The sequence below is a fragment of the Acanthochromis polyacanthus genome, chromosome 7, assembly GCF_021347895.1.
Source record: "Acanthochromis polyacanthus isolate Apoly-LR-REF ecotype Palm Island chromosome 7, KAUST_Apoly_ChrSc, whole genome shotgun sequence".
NCBI lineage: Eukaryota > Metazoa > Chordata > Actinopteri > Pomacentridae > Acanthochromis > Acanthochromis polyacanthus.
This window is the reverse complement of record NC_067119.1, coordinates 1358724-1381932: the sequence shown is the minus strand read 5'-3', so window position 1 is coordinate 1381932 and position 23209 is coordinate 1358724. Positions and strand designations below refer to the sequence as shown.

The 23209-nt window shown below is 40.4% G+C and overlaps 2 protein-coding genes across 3 annotated transcripts in view; both read left to right on the top strand.

Annotated features, from left to right (window-relative positions):
* Nucleotides 1-7114, top strand: part of adam9 (ADAM metallopeptidase domain 9) — a 32515-nt gene extending 25401 nt beyond the window's left edge. Inside the window, exon 24 of the mRNA XM_022211653.2 lies at nucleotides 365-7114. Coding sequence (XP_022067345.2) covers nucleotides 365-434 — 70 coding nt within the window. The 3' untranslated portion in view covers nucleotides 435-7114. The remainder of the gene's footprint in view (nucleotides 1-364) is intronic.
* Nucleotides 7115-7894: 780 nt separating this feature from the next.
* The window catches only part of ogdha (oxoglutarate dehydrogenase a), a 42105-nt gene continuing 26790 nt past the window's right edge, over nucleotides 7895-23209 (top strand). For both annotated transcript variants that reach the window (XM_022211665.2, XM_022211666.2), the window contains exons 1-3: nucleotides 7895-8037; nucleotides 14121-14496; nucleotides 22981-23172. In XM_022211665.2, the coding sequence (XP_022067357.1) occupies nucleotides 14257-14496; nucleotides 22981-23172 (432 nt within the window). In that variant the 5' untranslated portion in view covers nucleotides 7895-8037; nucleotides 14121-14256. The remainder of the gene's footprint in view (nucleotides 8038-14120; nucleotides 14497-22980; nucleotides 23173-23209) is intronic.

Below are 23209 nucleotides of genomic sequence, written 5' to 3'. Positions count from 1 at the left end.
CTATCTTGATTCCAGTTATAAGCTAACCGTACCAAGAATGTAATTTTAAGCTGTTAAGTTGTTGCTGTTAAGTGAACCTAGAAGCTAACTGTAAACTAACTGAACCTTGATGCTAAGTGCAAGCTAACTGCACTAACGTAATTCTGAACTTACTTGACCATAATTGTCTTAGCTAAGTGGACCTAGAAGCTAGCTGAAATGTGGAGAAACTGATAAAATCCACCTTCCAGCAGCTCCAGCTGTGTCTGATTTACACGTTGTTTGGAGAACACATAGAAAAAGAAGCTTGAAAAGGAAATCCTGTGTTTTTTACCAGTAATTACAGCAGTGGAATATTATGTTTCTTTTTTTATTTTGCTCTCAGAAAACCGAAACCTTCTGCTGCATCACAGCCTCTGGTGCCTCAAAGACCCGCCCCCGCTCCACCTGTTTAACGACACCTGGACGACCCCTCTCCTCTCCTTTTCCACCTCAGTCCCTGCCCACTTACAGCTGGTCACCTAGCAACAGCCAGGAGAGGCTCTGTAAGCCAAAATGGCTGCCAGCGGGCCCTGAGGTCTGCCGAGGCCGGACTACCATCTGGACCGCCACACTAGTAAACCGGCCCAGTCGGACTGAACTGGGAATTTACCAGAACCAACAGGAACGTAGTGGGGCTGAACTGAAGCAGCTACTGTTCTCTATTCTTTCTTTCCTTCTTTCTGAAGTCCATCCTGTGACACACCTTCACCTCTGAAACCAAACCAGCCAATCAGATTTCATGTTGCTGCTCCCATCAGCTGACCAAATACCAGCAAGCAGCTTTGTTCATCATCACACACTGTTGTTCCAAGTGCTTTAAAATCAAAACGTCATGACATAAACTGGTACGAATCTGACACGATATTTTTAGCTGATTGAGTAAAACAATAGAAAAGATAAAAATAGAAATAAAGAAAATCTTGTAAAAGATACAATTTGAAACCAAAAATAGTACAGACAAATTGATTAAAATGCTCCTAGATTTTATACAATAGTTGAAAATGATCGACTAAAACAGTGGAAAGAGACACTCCTCATCAACTTTTTATATTCCAGCTGTAAAAATCTGTTATTCCATTTTGTTTAGTCTGTGAGCTAACAAACACTTGTTAGCTTATCTGTAGTTGTTAGCTGTATCCGTACTCCTGCTAGCGTTAAAACCGTCCACTATGTGGATAGCTGACCAGTTAATTAACTAATGTTTCATAGCTCACTGGCTGGCAGAAAGTCTTGAGCTAATGCTAATTTACCATCTCATCATTTATTACTCTGAAAAGAAGTTCTTACAATTCACTAGCCAATATTTGCTGCAATGTTAGTTAATTACAACTGGCTAATTAAGTTGTTGTTGATAGCAGGCTAACAAGATTATACACAACTGCATCCCAAATACTGTCCTAATATTAGCATTGCGACATATTCCCTCTATGTTTAGCTAGTCAGTTTGTTAACTTATTTAACCTCATGAGCTAATGCTAGGTAGCCTTTCCACCAGTTAAAATGTGTTTTTGTCAGTCTTATTGGCTTCTTTCACTTTTGATCACTTTAATTTTCCAAATAGGAGGTGTTACTAATACACAAAGCTAGTAAGCTAACTAGCTAACTAGCATTTGCTAGCTAATGGTGCATGTACGTTCGCGAGGTTATGAGCAAATTCTTGTTAGCAAATATGTCCTTACATGCTTCAGTCACACTGTAAAATAGTCACTTTATGTTTACCTTATCAATTTGTCAAGTCATGTTTAATAGCATCATTGCTAGTGCTAATGCTAGTTAGCTTGATCAGTATTTGCATTGTGTGACTTTGTAGTTACTACCCAACATTTATCACTTTTATTTGCCAGCTAACAATACTAGCAAGCTAAAGGGTCATGAGAAAATATTTCTTAATGATAGCAGTAAAATATTTACTTCATATTTACATAAACAATAACTAATATTGACAAATTATGTGTTCATGAGCCAAAGCTAGCCAGCTTTGCCACAAACTGTGTAGATTGTCAGTCACTATAAACATTCATTAAATCAACATTTTGTACTTCAGTCATAATAAATGGTTTTAATTCATCCAGTGAACTAATGCTGAGCTTTAATGCTAACTCAATACAGTTCTTGTGTCGTTAGCTAGCTAGCTTGCTGACAAACTTTTACTAGCAAAGAGCAAACGTGAAGAGATTATGAGTTGCTTCAGCAATCTGCAAATTTGAAACACTTTAAGCTGTTAGCCTCCAACAAAGGAGCTTTCTTTGGACATTGAATTTTGTGTTTCAACTGTGCAGTTTACAGACATTAGAGAGATTTATCAGATATATGTTGATTTTTTTATTTTTGCAATAGATCGTTGATTTCAGACAGAAACAGTTCATTCGTCTCAAACAGAATCCACATACTGTCCTAAGAAAAAGAAAATTTCTTCTCAATGTTCCAGATGTTTATCAGTTTGGGAAAAAGAGAAGCCATCTTAAACAGGAAGTGACTAACTCTGCAACCAATCGGCAGATCCCTCGGCTAAAGGCAGGCTTAGCAGCATAGCTATGTCATTTCGTTTGTCTATTAATGTTTGTGACGTTATGAACTTTAGAACTCTGCAATAAAAGTTTTACTAACAGGGCTAATTACACAACAATAAGGTTAAATTATGCTTTTAAGACGTAACTGTTACAACAGGTTGGCTTCCCTCTGATTGGCTGGTTTGTAGACGGGGCGGGGTTTACACGTGGACACTTGTTTCTGTCTCTGAATGAAGCACTGGTGCCATCTGATTGCACTTCCTTTCTGCTCTGCACTGTCATAGGAATGTAACGCACCTTCTGCTGCTGGGTGCGTTTGGTTTCACCACCTGGTTCGCCCGGCGGGTTCAGCTCCTCGTGTGGATGTTTGTGGTACGTTGCTGTTCGAGGCTCTACAGGGAAGCACTTCAGCTTATTTGCTCTCAAATCTTGGATGTTTGATCCATCTTCAATCAGGAAATATGTTGGAGGAATTGTGGGAAATGTAGGCCAAGACTAGCATAGGATTACAGCCACACATGCACCTCAGACAGGATTTAAAGTTTAAAACACAGAATCTGGCCTGATGCAGGAGATGGAACATTCAGTAGGAACAAGAAGCAAATAAGCACGAATAAATCTGCTAAGGAAACAGAAAATAACACATTTGAGAATTTTCCTGAGAATATTCAGTTTTTAAAGATCCCATATGGTGGCGCTCTTCAGCAAATTTACCAAAGTCTCTGTTTCAGCTTCAAACACCTGAGAGACTATGAGACCCCACGTTAGCCTACAGCATGCTAACACTAAGCATCCTCCTATAGCTGTGGCTTATGCTAATGTTAGCCACATTAGCCTACAGCATGCAAACACTAAGGATTCTCTTATAGTTGTGGCTTATGCTAATGTTAGACACATTAGCCTACAGCATGCAAACACTAAGGATTCTCTTATAGTTGTGGCTTATGCTAATGTTAGACACATTAGCCTACAGCATGCAAACACTAAGGATTCTCTTATAGTTGTGGCTTATGCTAATGTTAGACACATTAGCCTACAGCATGCAAACACTAAGGATTCTCTTATAGTTGTGGCTTATGCTAATGTTAGACACATTAGCCTACAGCATGCAAACACTAAGGATTCTCTTATAGCTGTGGCTTATGCTAATGTTAGTTACATTAGCCACATAATGTGCCAAATCTAAGGATTCTCCTATAGCTGTGACTTATGCTAATGTTAGCCACATTAGCCACATAATGTGCTAACTCTAAGGATCCTGCTATAGTGGAGAGACCATCAGTAATCTGGGTGTTATCAGTGCATGGAGACTCTTGTGTTCACTCTAACAGCAGAACATTTGGTGAGTTTGTTGACATTTACAAGTTCATCAGAAGTAGCTGTTGGAAGTAAGCAAAGCTGGTGGACTGAGAGGCTCATTCTGATTGGTTCACCTGAAGGCAGTGAGGGGGTGGGGCTATAAAAAGCTGGATCCTTATTGATTAATTAAAAAGACATTTCCACCCCATGGGACCTTTAAATTTTCTCACTCCAGAATCCAGTCTGAAAGGGACTTGAAGCTAGAATTAAGAAATGACACGGATCCTTTCTCATCTTTTGGCCTCGTTCTCATGTTAGAACTAAAAATTTTTCTGAAAGTGTTTTCCAGAGTGTAGAAAGACTTGACTACATCAGTATTTTAAACACTAAATGTGGTAAACTTTTCTCGACAAATCTGTTCATTTCAGTGTCAGAAGGCGTCCTGACTGACTAATGCTTATGGGTCAGCTGCTACATTAGCTTAGCTTAGCATCAGGTCTGGAAACATCTCCGCTGGTCGACTATATTCCGGATTGAAATTAAATTTGTGTTTAATCTGCTGAACTTCCCGGACTGAAGGTGTGAAAATAACCGGTTAAACTCTCAGATCATCACTGGATCAGCTGCAGTAACGTCCTGAAGCCTCTCTATCGCCACCTGGCTGTGAGGAGGGAAAAGGATTCAGAACTTTCGGTTTCTGTGAAGCTTTATGCTGCATTTCGCAACAGGTTTTATTCAAACCAGGGATTTTTACACCACCAAACGTTCCTGTTTCTGCTCCAATGAAAACATCGAGTTTAGAATCTTTTAATTTCCTGTTTTGAGGATCAGAGCAGGTCACTGTCAGGGTCATTTAGTGCCATTTGATCGTTTTCATGCCAAAAGAAAAAGTAATTTAACATTCAGAGTTCAGCCTGAGAAAAGAGACGACAGTTCAGGAGTTATTTAAAGAGCTGAAGGCAGCTGAAGCATCAGGTTACAGTCAGCTGCTCCGTGTTCAGAGCAAACCTTTAAGATTCTGAGTCCAGAGAAAACCACTGATCTCATGTCGGGACTCAAACCAGTGCGGAAATTCTAAAATCAAATCAAGTATATTTTATTCCATTGCACTTTTTGAAAGTTAACCAAAGTCCTGCACGTAAAACAGGAAACAACAATGATATGGGCGAAAAGCAAAACAGGAAGCAGAATAAAAGGTTGTGCAATCGATTAATATAAAACTAAATAAACAGGACACAGCTTAGAAGATGAATTTATATTTTCTATAAAATAAATGCAAACTACTAAAAGACACTTTACTGTTAGAGAATTAACTCATGTTTAATAGCTCACCAACTATCTAGCGCTGAAAATCTTGAGCTAATGCTAATTTAGTATCTCATCATTTTTTACTCCGAAAAGAAGTTCTTATAATTCAGTGTTAATTACAGGTGGCTAATTACGGGACTTTTGGTAGCAAACAACAATAGCAGGCTAACAAGGTTATACACAACTGCATCCCAAATACTATGCTACTGCTAGCATTGTGACATAATTCCTATGTGTTTAGCTAATCAGTTTGTTAGCTTGTTTAACATCATAAGCTAACGCTAGGTAGCCTTGCCACCAATTAAAATGTACCTTTATCACTCGTATTGGCTTCTTTTATGTTTGCTCAATTTAGTTTTCAAAATAGGAGATGTTGCTAATAAACAAAGCTAGTAAGCAGACTAGCTAACTAGCATTTGCTAGCTAATGGTAGCAAATGCTAGTATTTGTTAGCAAATCTGTCCTTACATGCCACATTACCACTGTAAAAGATTCACTTTATATTTACTTTATCAGTTTGTCAAGTCTAGTATGCATAAGCTAATGCTAGTTAGCCTTGTCAATAGTCGCATTGTGTGACTTTGTACTTACCGCCCGACATTTATCATTTTTATTTACCAGCTAGCAACATTAGAAGGCTAAAGGGTCATGAGTAAATGTTATATTTAGAAACATAAATAAGGTATAAACTATGAAATGGGGAAATTCAACTTTTATTGAAGATACACTGCGGTTAGACGTCTCATTTAAAATGCAGCGACACAAGAAAACTGCAGATGGAGACACAAACAAGGAGCCTGAATGAGAATAAAAATGAGTCCAGTAATCAAACCATTCATTGGGGCATGCAAATGTGAAAAGCCAGCAGCAGGAAGTAAAAGGAGATGAAATCAGAAACGTGACTTTCCCTCTGGATATAAATGTTGTTTGTCTGCTGATGTTTGGAGGTTTTCAGGTGTTATGCAGTTTTAAAATGCTTATAAATTTGTATACTTCTGCTTCTACAGTCTACTTACCTCCTGCAAGGTTTAGTTTATAAATAAAACTAGAAGTCTGTGAGGATTTTTTAATATTCATTTCTTCAGCAGGAATCACTGCAGAGCTGAACGTCTGAAGAATCATTGCTGGTTTGAGTCCGAACATGAGATTTATTTAAAAATCTATGAAATTAAAGGTTTATTTCCTTTAATGAGGGTTGGTGATAGCAGGATTTGAACCCTGAGTCAAGTCTTTCAGGTGCAGAGAACCTGAGCAGGACTGTGGTGGAAAATAACCGAGTTTCACATGAATCATGAAAAACATCAAATAATTAAAAGATAACGTAATATTTTACATTAAAACATTCATCAGAATATAATTGAAATCAGCTAAAGCTTCCCTCATAAATGCATCAGTAATTACAGCCCATAATTATGAAACACATGAATCTATAACGGTCGAATCTGCACATGGAAGACTTCCACTTCTTGCCAATACTTGTGTACTTTTACTTCATTAACAGAGTATTTCAGAGTAAAATTTTTGGTGTCGGTGGTTTGGATGCAGCCTGAGAGGTCAAACTCAGGGCTGAACACAAACTCAATGTTAAACCTGTGTTCATGTATGAGGTGAGTGAGGCGACACCGTGGCAACGCAAAGCCTCATCACCCTTTTCTATTACGATAAATGATTTTATATAGGGTATTTCCTTTTATTTTGCTATTGTAATTCAGCTTTCTGTGGTAATCCAGCATCTCACACGACTTCGTTAAGTGTTGCTGTGTAACGTGGGTTTTTATGATTTAAAGCTAAAGACGTGGAGGTTTCCGTCGTTGCAGGTTACTATGGCAACAGTGGTGATGCTGCGTTCAGGTGCTGCTCGCTGTAAAAGCCAAAATGACGTTCCTCCAGCTTCAGGCGATAATCTGATGAACTTTATTCACACTGATTGTGGCGGTGTTGGTTGGGAGACTCAATAAAGATGAACAGAAATGTTGTTCCACTGTTCAGACTCATGTTTGTGGCGTTTCAGGCACGAAGAAAAGCAGCTTTCAGTCAGATTTAAATCTCCATTTGGGTCTCATTGCTGTCACTCTGCAGTTTGACTTCTAAATGTTTTATTGGAGATAATTCATTAATATTTTTTACATTTTCTAGGGTGTACATTTATTCAGTCTCAATACATAGAGTATACATTAATTAAATGTGACGCTTCAAGTATATTTTAAAAATAATTTATTGCCAATAAAATGTTAGTACTTTTTTATTTACTATCCAACCTTTTTCTTTTAGAATTTTATATTTATTATCATATTTTAAAATCTTTAATCCCCATATTTCAGATGCAATCATTGAATGAAAAATCTAAAATGTAATTAAGATATTGAATTTAAAAATAACATGACCCACTGTGTTTTATGTCGTAGATAAAATGTAAAATATAAAATCAGTTCATTTAGATAGTTTTAAATTTCAAGTAAATTTTATACAGAATTATATCACGAAATTAAATTATCATATATAAATTAATTACATCAAATAGATAGTATTTGTATGTATTACAATTTTTAAAAATACATTAGAATTGATTTTATATTAACATTAATATTTTATATATTAATATAATTGTCATTGCATTATATTACACTTGGGATTTTTTCAGTTTATTTTTTTCTTTTTTTAATTTACATACTTTAGATATAATAACTGCCTGTGATAATTATAAAATAAAAATATGAAAGCATTTATTAAAACCACGCCCCTCTCACTTTTACGTCATGACATCAGTGTCGCGCCGCCTCATTTGCACGCAGGCCTCGCGCCCCTGCTCCGCGCCGCGAGCTGTCATCATTTCACCGGGAGAGGCGAAGGGCATCCGGGATACCGGCCGAGAGGGAGCCGCTGCAGCGCGTTTCTCCAGGTCAGTAACCGGGATTGTGGCAGCTGTTCAGCCTGGGAGACGCTCCGAGGAGGCGGCCTGAGCAGCTGCTAGACTCGGAGACGGATTTAGTTTAAGATCGGAGAAAAATAAAAACCCGTCCGGAGGAATGTGAGCAACACAAAACCTGTTAGCATGCTAGCTGCTACACTGACGTTACCGGGACGGCTCGATCACCCATTAAAAGGCTCGTTAAACCTTCTGATGCTTATTAAAGTGATCGTAGATGGAAAATACTCAAATTAACCGAGACATTGCGTTTGTATATACCGTTTAACTCCACCAGCGTCAGTTTATCCGCAAGCACAACGTGCTAATAGTAATTAATACAAAGTAGAAGTGAAGCTAACCGGCTAATTACACAATACGTTAGCTCCAAGGCTAACCGTGTAGCCGGTTAGCAGCAAGTAAAACCCCGCAGCTTCAGCCTCAGTACTGCTTTAACAGGATTTACAGCTAAAACATCCGCAGCTCATCATTTTACAATGTTTTTGTAATTTTCGGGAACTCATGACTCGTGAAAGGACAAAGTGACCGACAGCCTGGGTGGCCAATAGGGAAGCTCAGAGTCATATTTCCGGGCGGGATTTCTCCCAGGTAGCCAATCAACAGACGGTGGGGGCAGGTGGTGGGCGGGTCCCGGTGGGGCGGTGAGGGAAGCAGAATGGAGGCGGCTGGGAGTGGAGACCCAACAAGGTCAAAACACACAGAAACTCCAGCCGAGGGGACACACGGACGATCTCAGGCCGCTTACAGCGCACATCACCGGGCTGTCCTGTGGGGAAGGAGCCGCTGGAATCCCATCGGCTGACGGTTCTCACCGGAGAATGTAGAGAACAGCGGGAAATCCAGCAGTGCTTTCAACAGCAGCCTGTCAGGCAGCTTCTCTCTGCTGGTGTTCTGCCAAAAACCTATTATCGGCACAAGGGTTCATCTTTAAGAACTAACCCTCAAGACTAAAACCAAATCATGGCTGCAGGAAAACAACTTAAATAAGTAGATTTGGTCCTTTAGAGCCTTTTAACTCTTGTAAAGTGATATTTTCTATCATTTTTATGGAGTTTTTATCCCTAGTATGTGAATTCCTCATGTAAATTCACATGATAGATAATCCCGTTGAGTCGTAACCTCAGAATTTGAACCTTTTAATTCCTGTTTTTTTTTTTTTTTATCAGAAAGCAGCTGTTGCCTTAAATGTGCTGAATAAAAACGAGTGACTTGATAATAATTGTAAACCTGATTTCGCTCCAACCTGCAAACATTCCTTTGGTCACAATTATTCAGTTACAGTGAAGGTTTAAGTTTCACAGACACAGATATTCTTTGTTTTGTGTGTCAGATTTGTCATTTTGTGTTTCCTTTTTGTCTTACATATGTTGTTAGTCATTTTTTTTGTCAATTTGTGTCTCATTTTTATAATATTTCCTTATGTTGTTTTTTTTGCCTATTTTTTCGTTTGTCCCATTTTTGTTCGTTTTCTTTCTTGTCGTGTGTTTTATTTTTGTCTTGCTTGTGTTTGGATTAATACGAGTGATTTGATAATAATCGTGAACCTGATTACGCTCCGACCTGCAAACATTCCTTTGGTCACCATTATTCAGTTACAGTGAAGGTTTCGGTTTCACAGACAAACCTTCTGTGTTTTAACACGTTGTTACAGTTTGATCCAGACTGAAGCGTCTGTAAGCGATAGAAGCTGTGAGATATAAACCTCCCATAGATCAAACTCTACGATGCACTTTATTGAATCTCAGAAATTAAACTGCTTATCAGATCTGAAAGCCTGTTGTAGGTTTAGCTTTCATCATGTTGAAATGACTAAATGATTCTAAGGCTACGTTTATACGAGGACCATCTTAACAGAAAACGCAAAAGTGGAGTCTTGTCTTCACTTTTTATTTCACGTTTAGACGAGCGGTTTTGAAGGAAATCTGCGTATATACGGTGACTCTATAGTGTGTGGAATTCGATTGGATATGCATGCCAGGCAGCTAGATGGCGCTGTGATAAAACTCCGCCATGTCTATGCGCATGCTTACTATCTCCCTTTTCGGATCTCCGCCGCGGTAAATGTCAGACTAGTAAGAAGAACTTTGTTTGGACCGACGAAGAGGTCGAACTACTGCTTTGAACCACTTTGGACTACAAAGCCACAAAAACCCAAAACATCTTTGTTTACTTCCTTGTACCAGCCAGCAAACCAAAGCACCGGCGCATGTATGTGACGTAATCGCGTACGCGACGTGGTCAGATCTTGGCAAAGTTCTTTTTTTCCGGCAAAGTTTTGCGTTTTGCTGTTTAGACGGATTCTGGTTCCAGAACCCTTGCTGTGCGTGGAGGTGAGCCCAACTTGGGGGGGGGGGGGGAGTTGCTTCCCCAAGCGAAAGACTTTAAGTATCTCAGGATCTTGTTCACGAGTGATGGTAAAATGGAGCAAGAGATGGACAGGCGGATTGGTGCGGCGTCAGCAGTAATGCGGGCGTTGTACCGAACCGTCGTGGTGAAGAGGGAGCTGAGCCGTAAAGTGAAGCTCTCGATTTACCAGTCCATCTACGTTCCAACCCTCACCTATGGTCATGAGCTTTGGGTAGTGACCGAAAGAACAAGATCGCGGATACAAGCGGCCGAAATGAGCTTCCTCTGTCGGGTGGCTGAACTCAGCCTTAGAGATAGGGTGAGGAGCTCAGACATCCGGAGGGAGCTTGGAGCAGAGCCGCTGCTCCTTTGCATCGAAAGGAGCCAGTTGAGGTGGTTTGGCCATCTGATACGGATGCCTCCAGGGAGACTTCCTTTGGAGGTTTTCCGAGCACGTCCGTCTGGGAGGAGACCCCGGGGTAGACCCAGAATTTGCTGGAGGGATTACATATCTCGTCTGGCCTGGGAACGCCTCGAGATCCCCCAGGAAGAGCTGGAAAGCGTCGCTGGGGGTAGGGACGTCTGGAACGACCTGCTTCACCTGCTGCCTCTGCAACCCGGCCCCGGATAAGTGGAGAAAGATGGATGGATGGATGGATGGATGATGGATGGATGGATGGATGTTTAGACGGAGACGTAACGGCGGAGAGTTTTAAACTTTTACACTCTGGATGCCGGTTTCTAATTTTTGTGTTTTTAAGCCCCCAAAACGCCGTCCTCGTATAAACGATAGGGTGTTTTGTTGAAATATTTTGATGCTTTTACCTGCAAGCGTCCTTGTGTAAACAGGGCCTAAGAAGTGCTGTGACTGGACACAGTTTTGTTTGTTTGTTTTTGCTGCAGCAGAGGGTTTACCAGTTTAGATATTTATTATGAGAAATGCACACATTGATCTGGAAACTGAAACTTTAGTTGGACTAAAAACATTTTCAGGCGAAAATGAACTCGCTGAAAGTTGGGCTTCTGTAACTGTGCAGATAAGTTAGATTTTTTGAGGCTGGTAAATAAATCATGGTTTAAACCTGCAGGAGAGGAGAAGATGCTTTGGAGCATCTGTTTGGATGCTGCTCTTCTGAAAAACCAGTAAAACATGCAGTGACTCATGGAAGAATTTAAGACCGACTGTTTAAAAACTTGGCATTCTCAGACAGCCGGGTTTATGGCATGTCTGACCATCTGATGTTCAAGAGCAAATAGGAGTTGCTAAAAGTTAATCTGATGTATGTAACCTGATTGGCTGATAATCTTTATTGTTTTATCTGATTTCTGATTAAATAAACGCAAGACTTTGGCTCTGATGTGGTCGATTGTGATGGAAAAGTCCCGCCCACAGCTCCACTCAGCTGATTCTGCTGACGGTGCTAGGCTAATGCTATCACCAAGAGGTTAGCTGTGCCTCTTAGCCTGCAGCTAACTGTATGTGGAGCACCGTGGCATGTGTCTAAAGTCAGATTAACTTTAACTCTGTTCTGACAGACACAACTTTCAAACATGGAAAAAGAAGCTCAAACATCTCCTCCAGTCAGGACATCAGCTGCTTTTACGCTGGCTAACAGCTCGCAGCTAACTTAGCAGATAGCCACAGATTAACCTAAAACAATCACTGGAAAAACTAACAAAGCATTGAATATTAGTGAACAGTCAAAGATGAATTGTTGTTGGCTTTTAGCTTGGTATTTGTTATGTTTCGCTAATTATTTGTCCCTTTTAGCTAAATGTTGTTGACTTTTAGTGACCAGGGGGGTATTCCATGAAGCTGGCTTAGGTCTAAGCCTGGCTTATTTCGGTCAGCTTCGCTAACTTTAGTGAGAGTTTAGTTCCACCAACAAGGCTTAGGGCTAGCCTGGCTTGGTAACCATGGTAACTCAGCCAGAGCGACAAGCCTGGTCCGGGGCAGGCTAACAGTCAAGCTTACTTTAGCTCCATGTCAGAGAAGGTTCTGACGAGCTTCAGAAAGACGCCTGTGAACCGCATGTTACACATTAAATTCATCTTGATCTGTAATCAATGATGTTCTTGTTCGGTGACATACATTGAGACCTTTTTAAAATAACGCCGGAATAACCGTGAATCAAACTCTATCATATTACACATTTTGTCACAGTGTGTAACTGTGGCTCAGTGGTTAGAGCGTAGTTAAGTAGATTAAATGTGGTTTTACTTTTCATTGCACCATGGGTTGGAATCCACCAGCGGTAAATACTTGGAAATATCTGATTTTCTTTCTTCTTTCACCCTCAAAGTTCAGTCAACACGTAACAGGAACAGGCACAGATTGTGTTAAAATAAGCAGGACACAACAGCCACAGTTTTCCATAAAGAATACCTTCCTTTTACCAGCGGTCCAATCTGATCATGATGAGAATCCAAAGGTGAGGCCAAATGATGAGAGAACTATTTAGTGTACAGCTCATTTGTGTCTTCTCCCTTATTTAAATGTAGGCCACAGCAGCACTATCATCTCTAATAAAAATGACATCTCCTCTGTAGGCCTACATGTTTTTTTCTGCTTTTTTATTCAAAGTTTGAGTGTTTGATGAAACATCTCCACATGAAGTTTCCCCTTTTTTCCAAAGTATTCCTCCTTTGGTTTTAGGTGTTACCTGCTGCTTTATTCATCTATGGTGGATATATATTTGTCACATCAAGAACATGGATTAGGCCTACCAGAGTAAAAAGTCAAAACCACCATCACATTACACAAAACCAGGCTGTAGCCTCTTTCTCTCATATATATATATGTTTATACACACATAAAAAATGTCTTCAATGGGTTTTGAAAAGCTTTATTTCATCAGATTGATCTCCTCTGGACCACAGTAGTGTGACAAACTTCAGGGTGAGGAAAAAAAGTCATCAACCACTGCAGCTGTGGGTTATCCCTAATCAGTGTCAAAAACTTGCCCTCTGAAAATTAAATTTTCAGACATGTGTGCTTCATTAAAAAGAAAATAAACACTTATGCATTTAAACGGTCGGCAATGCTTTGCCAGGCAGCGTCTCGAGCGTTATTTATCGCAACCGTGTTGCCTTTTCTTGTGATAATCTCCCTGTAGTCCTCGTACAACTCCAAAGAGAAGTTTCTGCTCCGCCGAAGAGAAAGTCTCCGCTCTGTTTTTAGACATAATATCATCATTTCGACGATCGACACGTCGGGGCTTTTTATCTCCCCGGACGCGCACTCAGCCGCAGCTTGGATCAGCCTGGCTTGAATAAGCGTCTCTGAAAAACAGCTGAGCCTCGTTCGTGGAACTACTTGCAGCTGAGATTAAAGTTGCCGCTTGTTCAAGCCACGCTTACCGGCGTAAGCCCAGCCTGTTTTAGCCAGCTTCATGGAATACCCCCTGTTGTAGAGTTTTAGTTTAGTATTTGTTGTGTTTAGCTAACTATTGTTGACGTTTAGCCACTTATTGTTGACTTCTAGCTTAGTTTTTGTTGTGTTTAGCTAATTATTTGTCGCTTTTAGCTAACTATTGTTGACTTTTAGGTACCTATTGTTGACTTTTAGCTTAGTATTTGTTGTGTTTAGCTAATTATTGTTGACTTTTAGCTTATTGTTTGTTGTGTGTGGCTAATTATTGTTGAGTTTTAGTTAGTATTTGTTGTGTTTGAGTTCTGTCCTGTTCTAACACACCGTTTCTCTCTCTTAGTGGACAAACGGACCAGTGGACATTCACTTCCTGTCCTGGGTGTAACCCGGTGATCTACTTCCTTTCGTGGTTCTGAGGACGTCTGGCCCGTCGGACCGCCCACCTCCGTGTGTGTGCGACTCTTTAAGGACTTCTTATGCACCGTTTAAGGACTTGTGCGGCGCGGTTGCGTCCGCTAACCGCCTCACAGGCGGCTCAGACTGTCGGCCAGCAGCGGCCAATCACAGCTACCTCCACAGGGGGCACAAGGACGTTTCAGCCAATCAGGTGCTACACAGCACCTGTGGCCTCGGAGCCGTTCCTGAACGGGACAAGCTCCAACTACGTGGAGGAGATGTACTACGCCTGGTTGGAGGACCCCAAGAGTGTTCACAAGGTAAGGAGCAGTGGAACCCCCTGCTGGATGGAGCTGGAACAGGAGATCAGCCTTAAAACACGAACAATTCTGATTTCACATTATTAACATAATCCCTAAAAAATGTAATGGATTCATCTTCAAGGGAAAAAACACTGAGGTGCTCCGTTTTCAGTCATGTTAAATGATTCTGCTCTCTTCATTAGAGCTGTGGTAAAACAGTACAATACGTTGACTTTATTAATCCCCGAAAGGAAATTCAAAGTGGAGTTAGCTACCTCTGTGACTTTAGCTGTTGCTAGCTAACTCTCTGTGACTTTAGCTGTAGTTAGCTAACTCTCTGTGACTTTATCTGTTGCTAGCTAACTCTCTGTGACTTTAGCTGTTGCTAGCTAACTCTCTGTGACTTTAGCTGTTGCTAGCTAACTCTCTGTGACTTTAGCTGTTGCTAGCTAACTCTCTGTGACTTTAGCTGTAGTTAGCTAACTCTCTGTGACTTTAGCTGTTGCTAGCTAACTCTCTGTGACTTTAGCTGTAGTTAGCTAACTCTCTGTGACTTTAGCTGTTGCTAGCTAACTCTCTGTGACTTTAGCTGTTGCTAGATAACTCTCTGTGACTCTAGCTGTTGCTAGCTAACTCTCTGTGACTTTAGCTGTTGCTAGATAACTCTCTGTGACTTTAGCTGTTGTTAGCTAACTCTCTGTGACTTAAGCTGTAGTTAGCTAACTCTCTGTGACTTTAGCTGTTGCTTGCTGACTCTCTGTGACTTTAGCTGTTGCTTGCTAACTCTCTGTGACTTTAGCTGTTGCTAGCTAACTCTCTGTGACTTTAGCTGTTAGCTAAGTCTTTATGACTTTAGCTGTAGTGAACTATCTATGTGAGTTGGAGAAAGTCAGCAGATTTTCTCTTCTTAGTTTGGAACTTCAGCACTAAGAGGTTGTTGGCAAAACTTTGATAAATGTGAGCGCTGGTCTGATTCCTGCTGGAGACGTTCGTCCTCACGTCCTTCATGTGTTCCTCAGTCTTTAAGCTAACAAATGTAGCCACACATGGAGCAGTGTAATCACGTTATGAACACACACCCCTAGCAGTTATTTAACTGTGTTAAAAGCCCTGTTAGACTGGAGGTGAGGTGGTGAGATGAAGGTGACACCGGGAGTTCTGCTAGTTCAGAGATGTCTCCACAGGACTCATTTTAACTGAGTGGTAAAGGACAGACGGCTAATAATAGCTCAGAGAAGTCACATGATGGGCCTGTTGTACCGCCTGAAGGGAAGAACTGTTCTACATTAACCCTCGTGTCGTCCTGCAGGTCAAAATTGACTCGGTTTAAAGTTTGGAAATGTGGGGGGAAAAAATTCGCAGTGAAACTTCTGATGTCCACATTTTCAACATTTCTGGGAAATCTCTGAACATTTTTTGGTGAAAAAAAGGAAATGTTAAAAATGTTTAAGAACATTGAATTTCACTGGATTCGGTAGATTTTTTTTGTAAATATTCTTAAAGAAAACATAAGAAGTTTCACTGATACACACGTGGACAAAATTGTTGGTACCCCTCAGTTAAAGAAGGAAAAACCCACAATTCTCACTGAAATCACTTGAAACTCACAAAAGTAACAATAAATACAAATTTATTGAAAATTAAATAATCAAAATCAGCCATCACTTTTGAATTGTTGAATAACATAATTATTTAAAAAAACAAACTAATGAAATAGGGCTGGACAAAAATGATGGTACCCATAACTTAATATTTTGTTGCACAACCTTTTGAGGCAATCACTGCAATTAAACGATTTCTGTATTTGTCAATGAGCGTTCTGCAGCTGTCAACAGGTATTTTGGCCCACTCCTCATGAGCAAACAGCTCCAGTTGTCTCAGGTTTGATGGGTGTCTTCTCCAAATGGCATGTTTCAGCTCCTTCCACATATGTTCAATGGGATTCAGATCTGGGCTCATAGAAGGCCACTTTAGAATAGTCCAACGCTTTTCTCTCAGCCATTCTTGGGTGTTTTTGGCTGTGTGTTTTGGATGGTTGTCCTGTTGGAAGACCCATGACCTGCGACTGAGACCAAGCTTTCTGACACTAGGCAGCACATTTCTCTCCAGAATGCCTTGATAGTCTTCACATTTCATCGTACCTTGCACACTTTCAAGACACCCTGTGCCAGATGCAGCAAAGCAGCCCCAAAACATTACTGAGCCTCCTCCATGTTTCACCGTAGGGACAGTGTTCTTTTCTTCGTATGCTTGGTTTTTGAGTCTATGAACATAGAGTTGATGTGCCTTACCAAAAAGCTCCAGTTTGGTCTCATCTGTCCAAAGGACATTCTCCCAGAAGCTTTGTGGCTTGTCAACATGCATTTTTGCAAATTCCAGTCTGGCTTTTTATGAGTTTTTTTCAGCAGTGGTGTCCTCCTTGGTCGTCTCCCATGAAGTCCACTTTGGCTCAAACAACGACGAATGGTGCGATCTGACACTGATGTACCTTGGCCTTGGAGTTCACCTTTAATTTCTTTGGAGGTTGCTCTGGGCTCTTTGGATACAATTCCAACGATCCGTCTCTTCAATTTGTCATCAATTTTCCTCTTGCGGCCACGTCCAGGGAGGTTGGCTACTGTCCCGTGGGTCTTGAACTTCTGAATAATATGAGCCACTGTTGTCACAGGAACTTCAAGCTGTTTAGAGATGGTCTTATAGCCTTTACCTTTAAGATGTTTGTCTATAATTTTTTTTCGGATGTCCTGGGACAATTCTCTCCTTCGCTTTCTGTTGTCCATGTTCAGTGTGGTACACACCTTTTCACCAAACAGCAGGGTGACTACTTGTCTCCCTTTAAATAGGCAGACTGACTGATTATGAGTTTGGAAACACCTGTGATGTCAATTAAATGACACACCTGAGTTAATCATGTCACTCTGGTCAAATAGTTTTCAATCTTTTATAGAGGTACCATCATTTTTGTCCAGGCCTGTTTCATTAGTTTGTTTTTTTAAATAATTATGTTAATCAACAATTCAAAAGTAATGGCTGTTTTTGATTATTTAATTTTCAATAAATTTTTATTTATTGTTACTTTTGTGAGTTTCAAGTGATTTCAGTGAGAATTGTGGGTTTTTCCTTCTTTAACTGAGGGGTACCAACAATTTTGTCCACGTGTGTATGTAATCATTACATATGTTTAGGATTTTTTTGGAAGATTTTTCTCATTTTTTGAAAATACTTAAAATATTTCCAAGCATTTTCTTGGCAAATTTGGGGGATTTTTTTTTAAATATCACTTTAAGGAAAACTTTTAAGGAATTGTTGGAATTTTCTTCCTGAAGGTTTTGCAAATTTTCAGAAATTTGAGGATTTTTTATTTTTTTTGCTGAATTTTTGGATTTTTTTTCAGACAAGGAGACAACATTTTCTGCTGGCTGTAAATGAGGACAACTGGAGGGTTAAAACTGCCCAGTATTTAGGGTTAGGATTAGTCCGACTAGGGCTGGGCGATATGACCAAAATTTTATATCCCGATACGATATACATCACGATATAGCATATTTTTCAGGTGATTAAAAACAGTTACTCGTGTTCAAGTCTGTTGTTGGAACCGGGCAGCGGCATACCTTCCAAAGTACGGTAGTCTGATCCTTGTCGGTCTTTTTAAATCCAAACCACCACCATATGACAGAAGTTCCCCCTCTTTTAGGTACAAGCTCGTCGGTTTGAGCTGGTTGTTCGTCATCTTGTTGTTTAGATTGTTCTTCTGAGTCGAGTCCACCGTCTTCCTCCATAGCTGTTTATGTTTTAGCCGCGTGTTGCCAACTCCTCAGTAAGGAAAGTCGCTGTCGGTTGTCCTAAAAGTCACTAAATGACATCATCTCCTAATTTGCATATTTCCCAGTTTGCATGTAATTGTAATCAACGTTGTAGGAGAGAGGAATAGCGTTGTGGAATAGACCAAAAAATGAGCATAAAACACCCAAAATATGTTTTTGTACTAGAGGCTAAATGCTGTGGTTTATTTTAGCATGACAGTGAAGAAACATTTTCATTTATATCCCGCTCCGTAAGTCTGGATGGGATCTGTAGTGACTTTGTGCATGTGCGATTCATCGGCCGTCTGGAGTGATGTGTCCTCTAATCAGACACTGGGACTGCTGTGGGGTTACTGGACTGACAGCCTGTGCTCTGGGAGGGGGAGGAGCTCACAGCAGCACCTGCTGCTTGTTGAGGACAGTAACTGCAGAATGAGCCGAGTTTTCCTGTCAGAGTCTCCAAAATGGCAGAAAATGTCGCTAGATTTGTGGCTAGTCGCTTTTGACCAAAAAAAGTCGCTAGGACGCTTTGGAAAGTCGCTAGATTTAGCGAGAAAGTCGCTAAGTTGGCAACACTGGCCGTGTGCCTGGACTTGCCGTAAGGCACGTCGGTGACGTAAAATACTGCCGTAAAGCGTGTTTTGCGACACTGCGATATAAACGATAGGATCTTCACATAAAACGAGACATTTTCTGTCGTCCAGACGATATCTATCGTCATATCGCCCAGCCCTAAGTCCAACCCAACAGCCACACCTGCAGATTTGTTGTTTGTTGAACAAAAGTGGAGGAAAATGGTTCAGACAGGGTTAACCTACGTTCACATACGTTAACTCTACCTCTAGTGTTTGACTGAGCGAGTACTTGGAGGTGTCATGTTCCCAGTCCTAGCTGTTACGTAATGATCACACTGTGACCTTGCTGTTATTAGCTTAGCCTAGCGCTGGAAACTACAGGTCTGACGGTGAACTAATAGAATGACCTCATTTCCTGATCAGATCAACACGACATGCTTCTGCAAGTAAAACCAACAAAATACAAAAACTTCATCGTTCTTTTGGATTTCATTTCTGCTCCTTTTGGCAAAAAAAGCTTGATTATCATTCAAACGTTATTGACATTTAAATCTGCTCTGTCGTCCTTTTAGCACATTTTAGATTTTTTAAAAACAAGTAGAGCACACAATGCTAGAATGAGGAGATTCTTCATTCACCGTTGTCTGAATGTCGGTTCATAGAAACTGCTGATCCTCCAAGGGATGCTGTTAAACGAGCAGAGAGAAAGATTTCAGGAATGAGACGCAAAACGACAACCGCAAGACACAAAATGAGACAAAACACAAAACAAAAGGGACAAAAAAAATTAAACAAAAAGATCAAAAAGCAACAAAAAAATGGAACCAAACGAGACCAAAAATGACAAAAGCGAAAAACAAAGCTACAGACAAAAAACCCACAAAACGACGAATAAAGCAAAACACAAAATGACAAAAAACTAGACAAAGAGCACAAGGAAACGCAAAATGAAAAAAATGAGACAACCAACAAAGGTCAGACAAAAAAGAAACAACAAAAACAAGACAAAATATTTAAAAAATGAGACACAAAACGACAAAAAAATGAGAATAACGACACAAAACAACAAGAGACAAAAAAAGGGACAAACGGCACGGCGTGACAAAGAAAACGACACCAAAGCGATGCACAAAATAGTAAATAAAACAAAACACAAAATGGCAAAAATGAGACAAAAAGGAATCACAAAACAACAAACAACAAAAACAGACAAAATATTACAAAATGAGACACAAAAGAACAGTGAACAATCTGGTATTTTACTTTATGATCAAATGATTTTACATTCATAGTTTTACTAATTTACAATCTGCAGTTAATGTCTTCTCTGTAATTTTTACACTTTGAGGGCCGGATTGGACCCTCTGGAGGACCACTTTTGGACCACGGGCCTCATGTTGGACAGCCCTGCTGTTCAGGTCTGATGTGTGAGACTTTGATTTATTTCCTGGAGAATATGAGACGATTAAAACACCCAGAGGTGAACCTGAGAGCTGCAGCTTTTAAAAATAAAGATGAATAATTGTGTCAGACTTCAGTAAATGACTGCTTTCAGTTTTGTCCTCGAACCAACAACAGCAGAATAAAATGAACTTCACTGTGTCTGAAGCTGAACTAGTTCTTTATCAGGTGGAAACAAGCTGTTTGAAAACCAGGTTAAACACAGAGAAGAAAACCGGCAGGGACAGCCGAATGAATCGATTAAAGGATTAAAGTGATATAATTAACTCTCAGCTGACCAGGACTGATGTACGTTCACACAACACGGATCCTCTCAGGACGCTGTTCTGACGCCTCCAGAATTTATATGAGACCTTCAGGTTTAGGGAGGCAAAAAAGAACTGCTTAAAATAAAGGTTTGGGTCCAAAACGTGTGGAAAAAGGTTTTTAAAATGTACACAAACAACTAAAAAACATTAACTGTATGTATCTCAAATACAGAATGTAGTTATTATTTTAGCATGGAAATTTAATTAAAAAACAGAAATGTCACAAAGGAGCAATTATCTCTAAATGTCAAGCTTGTATAGAAGCTCAGGAGAAAAGTACTGTAAATATATTACAAGTCTGATTAAAAATAGGAAAAAATGCTGTAATGTAACATTATAAAACCCTAACAACAGAAATGGTCCTAAAGTTATAAGAGAATACCTGCAAAAACTTGAAGAAAAATGAGTGTACAACTGAATTTAATGGAGGTCATTTACAGTGTTGTTCTTGTTCAAGACCTGAATAATAATGCGTGAAAATACCTTCAATCTGAATTTTAATGCACCAAAATACCTTAACTCTGAGTATTAATGCACCAAAATACTTTAAATCTTGGGGGTTAATGCGTCAAAAGCTAATGCATTTCAATGTGAAAATCACTGAAATTAAAGCTAAAAAACGTCCTAAACTGCTGTTTGTTTACAGTGAACTTCATGGTCGGTATCTCTACATGTGCCGTAAATACAGAGAACCTGAAAGGGTTCCGTGTTTAGAATACAGTTCTAATCGTCCATAGCAGGAAATAAATCAGAGTTTCCACATTTAAAGGAAAACTGACGTCATCTCTCTGACATCGTTTTCAGTGGAAATGAAAACTCTGCTTCCCTTTAAATCTGGACTTCTGTTGTAGAAGCTGTCAAACGTTGGTGTTTTCTCTTCGTATTTCCTTCTGAGCCCTGAAGTCTGAGCACACCAGAGGTTCCTGAGCTGCTGAGTCATGGAGAAGTTCTCCTGGAAACTCACGTTCAGCTCCACCGTTCTGCTGTAGGCCAATCAGATGTTCTGGTGTCTTTATTTATGGTTGCAGACCAACTGAGATGGTTCATCTCCAGGTCAGAGCTCCTGTCTGATTAAACTGTCCAAGATCAGAACATTAATGTGCCAGATTTATGGATCCTCAGAATGTCAGCTGGTAAAAACAACCTCCTCAGAAGGTTCTGGTTCTTCATCTCCAGTAACTTTAATGATCAGAGTTCTACCTTCAGTTCCAGGTCCATGGAGGTGCTCATGTTCACATGCAGACGTTAAAAAGTGGACAAGAAACTGATTTAGTCTTTAGATTGTGACACCTGGAGTGGATGAAAAATGAATCTGATTTGTGAACGAATCATACCTGCAGTAATGTGACACAAAGCAACCCAAAATGATTTAAAAAAAACACCAGACTGGGATGTAAAAAGACTAAAAATGATCAAAACATGACCTTCAGTAAGATATAAAACAACCAAAATATTACAAAATGACATAAAGCAACTAAAATGTGATTCAAAACGAACTCATAAAGTAATAATATGACCAAAGTACACCACAAAACAACCACAAAAAGAAGCAAAACTATGGAAATGAACCAAACTGTGACGTAAAAGGAAATTCTACCAACATACTGGAAATATTTCCAGAGTTCCACATTCTTGAAATCCGTAGAGGAGAACGTCCCCTGGAGAAAGTTCTCGACCTATTAACAACTGGAAAAAGTTCTAGGTCTACCATAGAACTTTCTCCAGTTGTTGGTAGGTCTACTCTAGAACTTTCTCCAGTTGTCGGTAGGTCTACTCTAGAACTTTCTCCAGCTGTCGGTAGGCCTACTCTAGAACTTTCTCCAGCTGTCGGTAGGCCTACTCTAGAACTTTCTCCAGTTGTCGGTAGGTCTACTCTAGAACTTTCTCCAGCTGTCGGTAGGCCTACTCTAGAACTTTCTCCAGCTCTCGGTAGGCCTACTCTAGAACTTTCTCCAGTTGTCGGTAGGTCTACTCTAGAACTTTCTTCAGTTGTCGGTAGGTCTACTCTAGAACTTTCTCCAGCTGTCGGTAGGCCTACTCTAGAACTTTCTCCAGCTGTCGGTAGGTCTACTCTAGAACTTTCTCCAGTTGTCGGTAGGTCTACTCTAGAACTTTCTCCAGCTGTCGGTAGGTCTACTCTAGAACTTTCTCCAGCTGTCGGTAGGCCTACTCTAGAACTTTCTCCAGCTGTCGGTAGGTCTACTCTAGAACTTTCTCCAGGGGACGTTCTCCTTTCCTGCTTCCAGTCTTTAAATTTAGTCTCTCTTAGAACATTCCAGGTCCTTGAAGTCCATAGAGGTGGGTCCAGATTTATCACTTTTTAATGGACTTTTTCCATCATTTGTCTTCCTGTAGTCGTGGGACGTGTTTTTCCGTAACGCCAACGCCGGTGCTCCTCCTGGCTCCGCCTACCAGTCTCCACTGGGTCTGTCGGCTGCCTCCAGCCTGGTGGCTCCTCAGCTCTCCTCTCTGGTCGGAGCTCAGCCCAACGTGGAGAAACTGGTGGAGGATCATCTGGCTGTGCAGTCGCTCATCAGGGCCTACCAGGTACAGACACACACTGAGGGCTGGACACAACGACGGC